At 45.3% G+C, this 8,651-nt stretch overlaps 1 protein-coding gene across 1 annotated transcript in view; it reads left to right on the forward strand.

Annotated features, from left to right (window-relative positions):
• The first annotated feature begins 953 nt into the window (after nucleotides 1-953).
• GAPDHS (glyceraldehyde-3-phosphate dehydrogenase, spermatogenic) overlaps nucleotides 954-8,651 on the forward strand; it is a 9,772-nt gene continuing 2,074 nt past the window's right edge. The window contains exons 1-7 of the mRNA XM_027855311.1: nucleotides 954-1,011; nucleotides 3,908-4,040; nucleotides 4,412-4,508; nucleotides 4,641-4,747; nucleotides 7,340-7,430; nucleotides 7,539-7,657; nucleotides 8,340-8,421. Coding sequence (XP_027711112.1) covers nucleotides 954-1,011; nucleotides 3,908-4,040; nucleotides 4,412-4,508; nucleotides 4,641-4,747; nucleotides 7,340-7,430; nucleotides 7,539-7,657; nucleotides 8,340-8,421 — 687 coding nt within the window. The remainder of the gene's footprint in view (nucleotides 1,012-3,907; nucleotides 4,041-4,411; nucleotides 4,509-4,640; nucleotides 4,748-7,339; nucleotides 7,431-7,538; nucleotides 7,658-8,339; nucleotides 8,422-8,651) is intronic.

Raw genomic sequence — 8,651 nt, forward strand, 5'->3', positions numbered from 1 at the left:
CTGGCCTTGGAATCAAGAGGACCTGAGTTCAAATCCAGCTTCAGACACTTAACACTTACTAGCTGTGTGACCCTGGACAAGTCACTTAAACCCGATTGCCTCACCAAAAAGAAAAAAAAATAGATTGGGTACTTAAACAGAAGCAGAACCTAGTTCATACTCAAAGATTCAGAGTGAGAAGGGACCTTCTGAAGGGGTGATGATAGAGTCCAACCTCTACACTTTGCCAGAGACAGTCCAACAACAATAAGTGTCAGATGGGATTTGAACACCTCTGACTTAGGCGCCAGTATTCTTTCCACTATGCCTTGGATAATATTTTTATGGTTATATTAACCCAATTAGGAAAATCGGTTCCCTACTACCATTTCTCCTATCCTTGATGACCAATCTATTTTCTAACCTTGATCAAAGGAGACAGTATTTGTCAAGTGTTTAGCACAGTGCCTGGCATATAGTAGTGCTTAATAAATTCCCTTCCCTTCCTGGACACTCACCACCAAATCATAGGTGGCTGGGAAGAAGGGCGGGCCTCCACCTAAGCACAGCATTGCCCACCTCAGAGGGCAAGGTTACAGCGAGGAGGTGCTTTTGTGCCTGGACGGAGACTCTTCCCGGTCACCACATTCTCCTGCTGGGTGTAGACGAGGCTCAGCCTTCCTTCTGTGTGAGTCCAGCGTGTGCTTAGCATAGACCGCGGGTAATATTTGGTCTTTTAGGGGGAAGAAGAGACAAGACGAGAGGCTGGCTCTGCCTCAGATCTCCCCCGCCCTAGTGGGTGCCTTCTTCTGTGAGGTCAGGGTGCTGCTCAAAGGGAAAGGGCACTGTGACGACACAGCGAGACCTCTAAGAGCCCAGGAAGCTGGGCAGCGGGAAGCCTCAGTAACATCGCAGCGGCGACGCAAGGTGGAAGCGGGCCATGAGAATTTGAGAGGCCGTGAGACGCTAAGGCCATGCTGAAACCAGACGTCATCATCACCAATGTCACCGTGGTCCAGCTGCTGCGACACGGTGAGTCACCTCGAACAGGACAAGGGGGCGTAGACCGGATTCACCTGCGGGGTCTTGCACGCCCCCTGACGCCCAGGTCACTGCCCCACTGATCCGGGAAAGGTACAGTCGGCCTGCTCTGAGCGAGCCTCCCGGCGCCCTGGAGGTCCAAGGGGGGGGTTCCGGCAGACACCACGTGCCTCCTCCCCGAGGCGTGGCCAGACCTTCCTTCCCGGCTCATCTGCTCCGGTAGGTCGAGGTCTTACAGGGGCGACCTTCAGGCTGAAGTCACGCCGCAGGCGATCCTTGGAGGAGAGACGCCCCTTCCCTTCGAGAAAAAAAAAAAAGCCTGGGGAAGAAGGAGAGGGGGCATCAAAGGTGTCGTAATTAGCACGGGAGTGAGGCTTCAAGGGAAGCCGAAATTTGGAGAATGGGATGTGTGTAAGGAAAGGGATGGAGGGAAGGGGAAGTTTGGAGAGAGAGAGAGAGAGAGAGAGAGAGAGAGAGAGAGAGAGAGGAGATGCTAATACAGCGAACAGACAACACTGACTGTAGGATCCTAGGCTCTGTGGTGTTCACAGTCTACCTTTCTGATGCTGACCCAAGGCAAAGTCACTTAACTTCCTCCCTAGGCCTTAGTCTCCTCATCTGTAAAATGAAGGGGTTCAGGCGGCCTCTTTCCTCTTTGTGTAAGAAGAACTGTTGGGGAAATTGGGGAGAACAGAAAGTCATCAGCAACATGTTCCCCATGATGGGAGTTTGACTAGCTAGGCTCCTTATCTGGAAAGATTTTGAAGATGCTAAAGTTGACAGCCAGAACTGGATAGAATCCTTCCCTTCTTTGAACAGTTATTTATAATAATGACACACTGGTCCTCCACCCTCAAAGGCTGGGATTACATCCCTAACCCTAGCAACTATTCTTCCTAGTGCTCCTTCTCTGCTGTCCATGGTACTAATCTTCCAGGCCCTGGGGTAGTCCTGCTTTCCCCAGGAACCTGGTTTGGGGGTGGGGAGGGAGGGGGAATGTAGGTTTTGGATTGGGTCTTTCCCATGAAAAGGCTCTTAACTTGTGCCTTCAAGTCCTATTCCCAGAGCCAGGAGGTAGGGGAAAGGGATAACAATTGCCCCTATTTAAAGGAATAGGAAACAGCCCCAGAGAGAAAGACCACTAAACTTTTCTGAAAAGGATAAAGACACTCATAGTCACTAGCAACTATTGAATTGCCATGACTAGAAAACTATTATCATTGCTTATTAACATTTATTGTCACTAAGACAACTCGGGCTATATCTATCAGATGTTTCATATTAAGACTAGCAAAGACAAAGTCCCATCTCAGGACCCCTGAGTTCCAGTCCCCATCTCTATCTTTTCCCTTTGATACCATCCTCCTGTCAGAACCTTGGGTTCACTAGGACTGTGGAAGTTTAAAAGGAATGGTGAGAATGAAATCTTCAATGTCATCTAGAGCATCTAGACCCCTCATTTCACAAACAGGCACCCTGAGAAATCAACCAGCTGCTCCAGAATTTGAGGCCAAGTCTTCTGATCCCACCTTCATTGCTCTTTTTGCTGCATGGAGGAATAATTCTATTAAACTGGCATTTGCAAGACTTGACCTCTTTGTCTTGTCACACAAACACAAAGCCCTCCAAGCTCTCTAGTCCTTGGTGTCACTCCCACATTCATATATTAGACACTTTGGTTTCCTCCATATCCATCCCCACTGTTAAAAGCCCAGCTAATCTGCTCACATGTCCTTCACACAATTTTGTTCCACCTTCCCCACCATAATAATTGTCTTCTTGACTTCTTTTCACCAATCCTTGAAAGTAGATGACTACAATTTGGAATTAATTAGTAAAAATGTCCACATCCTTTGACTCAGAAATGCCATTACTGGACTTAAGCAGCAAAGAGGTCAATGGTAAAAACAAAGTCCTCATGTGCACTAAAATTTCTAGCAGCATTTTTTTGTGATAACAAAGAATTGGAAACAAAGTAAATGCTCATTGATTGGGGAAAGGCTAAAAAAATGGTGGTAATGTAATAGGATAATATTACTGTGCTGAAAGAAATGATGACTGGTGAATACAGAGAAGCATTGGAAGATCTATGTGAACTGATGCATAGTGAAGTAAGGAGAGCCAAGAGAACAATACATTAAATAACTACGATGATGTAAATGGAAAAAACCAACTGACCACCACCACCACCACCACCTCAAATTGAATGTTGCAAAATTATAAAGAACAAGCATGGCTCACAAGAGGAGATATGAGAAGACACTCCCACCCACCCCTTTGTAGAGGTGGGAGGTTCACAAGTGTTGCACATTGCACATGTTTTTGAGAATTTTTCAATCGATTGATGTTACAATAACTTTTTCCTTTTTTCTTTTCTTTTTTTTTTACTTTAAAAATATTATTTGTTACATGGGATTAAAGGCTCTTTGGGAAGGGAGGAGGGATTCTGGGAGAAACTGTAGTGATGCAAAAAAAAAAAAAAGAAAGTGCCTACAAGTTCTTCTTCTCCAGGATATAGTCTTCAATTCTATGCCATCCAGCACTTATGTGCTATTTGAACTTGACCACATAATTTTGTATTTAGTGATATCAAGAGAGGAAAAAGAGTGTGTCACCAAGAATGCCAACTACAAGTATGAAGTGACATCACATTAGCTGGCACTGTCTTTCACATCTGTCTAACTGGTCACTTCAACCACCTTGTTTGTTCTTCCAAGGCTGAAATTATTTCTCGTGTTTGTTGTATCCCTTCTCACAATGTGGAAGTGAGCTCTGTCCATAAAGAGCAACCTAATGAAGGCTTCTGTCTTTTCTGTGTGTGTGTGTGTGTGTGTGTGCGTGTGTGTCTATCTGTCTGTCTCCCCTTCATCTCATCCAAAATGAGCAGGTGGCAAATCACAGCAAACCAAAACAGAAACAACTGCAGCATCAGTTTCAGGCAGGACTGGACCAGCATCCCTTGGCCAAGCCTCTTCCAGAGCAATATGTGGAAGTTCTGGGTTAACAGTGGGCATCAATGGGTAAATCTCCCTTTCTGATTTGCTCCCTCCATACTGAAGCCATATGACCTCAGGCTTCCCTGAGAGTTCCCTTCTGAGTTGAGTATAAGAGGAAAATTGTACTATATATAAACCCATCTTCCTCTTCCCCCACTCCTCCTATCATTCCACACCCTAAAAAAAATCTTCCTGAATTTCCTTCTTCTTAAAACCAAGAGCACCATATCCAGGTTCCCCCAACCCCCAACCACTTCCAATACCCTTTCTTAATTAGTCAACCTTTCTTAAGCCTTTACATTTTAATCTCCTACACACACACACCCTGCTAATTTTGATAGGGATTGGTGGGTGGTGGGCTCTTGACCGCATCTGACTCTTTCATCCTGCATCAGATTCGGACGTATTGGGCGTCTGGTGCTTCGAGCCTGCATAAAGAAAGGAATAAAAGTTGTTGCAGTAAATGATCCATTCATTGATGTCAACTACATGGTAAGGAAAGGTCCTGGGGACGGGAAGAAGGAGGAAGCCCCAAGTCTCACCTGCCCACGCACGGGAGTGAGGTCTCCTGAGGATGCTTCTCCCTGCCCTCAGCACTGCCCCTCCCCTTTCTCTTTCCCTAAGGAATACATGTTCAAGTATGACTCCACTCATGGTCCATTCTTCGGTACTGTTGAAGTTAAGGATGGAAAGTTGGTGGTAAACAAACAGGAGATCAGTGTCTTCCAGTGGTAAGACATTTCCTCTGGGGGCTAGCCACAGGAAGATTTGTTTTTCATGATTTTATTGCATCACTCTCACTTTTTCCTCTACTTCTCTTACTTGCTTCTCAAAATCCCTTTTGAGCTCTTCCAAGGCCTGGGACTGATTTATATTTTTCTTGGAGGCTTTGGATGTAGGAGCTTTGGCTTTGTTGTCTTCTTCTGGTTGTATATTTTGATCTTCTTTGTCACCAAAGTAAGATAATATAGTCTGACTCTTTTTGTGCTGCTTACTCATGATCCTGGCCAATTACTTGAGTTTTAAACTCTTTGTTAAGGTAAAAGTCTGCTTCCAATGTAAAGAGTGTACTGTCCCAAGTTTCGGGGGTTTGTACAGCTGTTTTCAGAGGTACTTCTAGGGACCTGTAAATTTTCAGATCTTCCAAGGTGCTATGATAAGGGGCGAGGTGTTTCCTCTCCACAGCCACAACAAGCTTTACCACACCAGCATTCCTCCTAGCCCCAGGACCGCCCCTCAGAACTGTGACCCAGATCCAAGCACCCGTAAAGCAAGGGATTCCTGACTCAGCACTGGCAAAGAGATCATTGAAATCCCCCTCTGATCAGGCACTTGATTCCCCCTCAGTCTGTGGGCTGGAAGCTCAGGAAACAGTCGCTGCCCCAGGTGGAGCTCGAGACTTGTGGCTGAGACCTAGCTCCTCTCTCTCGCTGCAGTCACAGACTTTTCCCACTGACCTTCTAAGTTGTCTTTGGCATTCAGGGGTTGAGAAGTCTGGAAACCGTCACAGCTGCCCTCAATTCAGTCCTCTGAGGCCTGCTCCAGGGTCGCTGTGGCCTGTGCACCCATGCCAAACTGTGCTCCTCTCCCCGCCCGGTGCGATATACCTTTCCAATCAACCATCCAGGCTGTCTTTGACTGGAAATTTGTTTCACTCTGTCTTTTTGTGGGTTCTGCTGCTTTAGAATTTGTTTAGAGTCATTTTTTAAGGTATTTGGAGGGCTTTGGGAGAGAGTTCAAGACAGTCACTGCTTTCCCTCCGCCATCTTGGCTCTGCCCCCCCCCACAGGAAGATTTGAATGGGAGCAAAGTGGGAAGATAGGTGTGGGGAAATCAGGGCCAGTTACCAAGTTTACCATCTGAAGAGCTTTCCTGGAATACAGAGCAAGGGACAGCTAAAACAAAGACATGGCATCAAGGGGTTTATAGTTTAGTAGAGATTACAAACAACTTTTAGAAACTTTTCAGCACTGGACTCCCAAGGAATCCCAGCTCAGCTATGATTCTGTGTGATGTTTGGTAAGCCATCGGATCCCTGGGCCATTTAAGTTCAAATCAAGAGAGTGGATCTGTTACTCACACCATTTAAGGGTGAAGAGGGACGTGCATGGCCACCTAGTCTAACCCATGTCTACCTGAGATCCTTTCTACAATATAGCCAATATGAGGTACCCTATTGAAAGGGGCATCCAGCATCTCCCAAGGCAGCCCATTTCACTTTTGGACTCCCTTCATTGTTTCAAAGCCATTTCTTACATTGAGTCAAAAATCTGACCTTCTAGGATTTTGACCTGTCGCATCTAATTCTTAGCCAAGTCAAAGATCTTAGAGATCTTAGATGAGCCCTAATGGTCTTTTCAGCCCTAATGGCCTCTAAATGACAGAAATGATCATTCTCCTGTACTGCCAATGGAACATAGGCTAATAAATCAATCAACAAGTTTTTTTATTAAGCATTTGCTATGTTCCAGGTAACCATGCCAGCTCATTTGGTGGCACCATAGTGGATAAAGTGCTGGGCCTGGAGTCAAGAAGATTCATCTTCCTGAGTTCAAATCTGGCCTCAGATACTTACTAGTTGTGTGACCCTGGGCAAGTCACTTAACCTTGTCTGCCTCTGTTTCCTCATCTATAAAATGAGCTGGAGAAGGAAATAGCCAATTCTTCCAGTGTCTTTGCCAAAAAACAAAAAAAAAAAAACTTCATATGGAGTCATGAAGAGTCAGAGATGGCTGAAAAATAAACTGAAGCTAACGGGGTGAAATGACTTGCCCAGGATCACACAGTTAGGAAATGTCTGGGGCCAGATTTGAACTCAGGAGATGAGCCTTCCTGATTTCAGGCCTGACACTCTATCCACTGCACCACATAGCTGCCTGTGGGCATAGATAGGTACATATAAGAAGCATGCAGAGAGGAAGACATTAGCTGTAATTATCTCCATTTTACAGATGGATACCTGAGACTCAGGTTAAGTGATTTGCCCCAGGGGTCCACCCAAGTAGTAAGTGTCTGAGGCAGGATTTGAAACTCAGGACTTTCCGATTTTAATTCTAGCACTCTTAACTGCTGGCTCCAACACAGTTAACCAGGGAGGCTTCTAATCAGGAATGAGCTGAGCTAGATTTTTGAAGGAAGGGAAACAAAGACGTCAGAAAATGGTGTGTGCAACTTGGGTGGGGGTTTTGATTGATCCTTCATGGCTCCAGACAAGGGAACTGGGCAAGAGAAGTAATAGGGTTATAGAAGAAAGAAAATTAATGGTATTGGAGGGGAAGGGTGGAACCAGGGGTTCATGGAATATTCTCCTCCCCTTCCCCTAGCATGCGACCTGAAGAAATCCCCTGGAAGACTGCTGGAGCCTTGTATGTGGTAGAATCCACTGGATTGAACCTCACGACAGCAAAAGCCTCGGTGAGAAAAAGGGCATGTGGAGTGAATGAGGGGGCTCCGAACCAGATGTTGAGGTTGGGGGGGTCCTCTGGAATGTGGGCATGATAATTATACTGGCCTCTCCACTAGGCCCACATCAAGGCTGGAGCTCGTCGAGTGGTGATCTCTGCTCCCTCCCCTGACGCTCCCATGTTTGTCATGGGTGTTAATGAGAACACCTATAACCCCAACAGCATGACTGTTGTCAGGTAACTGGGTGATCTGGGTGGGGCTTTTCCAGTGGCTATGCTTCTGATATGGTCCTTCCGACCTTGGCATCTTGAGCCATCCCCTAAAGCTTGTCCCTCTTTGTTGCTTTTGAAGATTTTATTTCTATTGATATATTTTGTTTCGACATAATCTTCATTTCTGAACATATCCCTATCCCCAAGTGATTCATTCCTTGTAATTAAGAAAAAAAAATGAAGAGCAAAAGAAAAAGTTCAGCACAACTAACCAACATGTCAACCTAGTCTAACGGTACATATAATGTTCCCTATCTTTAGCTCCTCACCTCTACAAAAAAGGGACAAAGATACACTTTCACCTACTTCTTTGGGGTCATTATAATTCATGTTCAGTTTCATTTGTTCAAGAGAAGCTCTTTCCATTTACATCGCTGTAGTCCATATATATATATATATATATATATATATATATATATGGTTTTCCTGGTTCTGCTTACTGTACACATTTTGCATCAGTTTATATAAATCCTCTCATGTTTCTCTGAATTCGTCATAGTCATCATTTCTTATGAGGCAATGACATCCTCTTACATTTACATACTACAACTTCTTTAGCCATTCTCCACCCACATTTAGTTTTGTCAAAGCCATAGATTCTGATGTCTTTCCCCACCCCACTCTACTTCATCCTTCTCTGTTCTAGTAATGCCTCCTGTACCACCAATTGCCTGGCCCCCATAGCCAAGGTCATCCATGATAATTTTGGGATAGTGGAGGGACTTATGGTGAGCATCAGGTGGAAAGGGTAATGTGGGATCATATGGAATGGGAGGGAAGAATGGAGAGATGGAGGTGGGTGAGAGTGAGGGGGCCTGCCTGGAATCTGTCTCTCTGTATCTGTATTTGTATCTGTCTCTCTCTCTCTCTGTCTGTGTCTGTCTCTCTCTCTGTCTGCCTCTCTGTCTGTTTCTCTCTCTCTCTCTCTCTCTCTCTCTCTCTCTCTCTCTCTCTCTCT

The sequence above is a fragment of the Vombatus ursinus genome, unplaced genomic scaffold (genome assembly GCF_900497805.2).
Source record: "Vombatus ursinus unplaced genomic scaffold, bare-nosed wombat genome assembly UNPS02010822.1, whole genome shotgun sequence".
Classification (NCBI taxonomy): Eukaryota; Metazoa; Chordata; class Mammalia; order Diprotodontia; family Vombatidae; genus Vombatus; species Vombatus ursinus.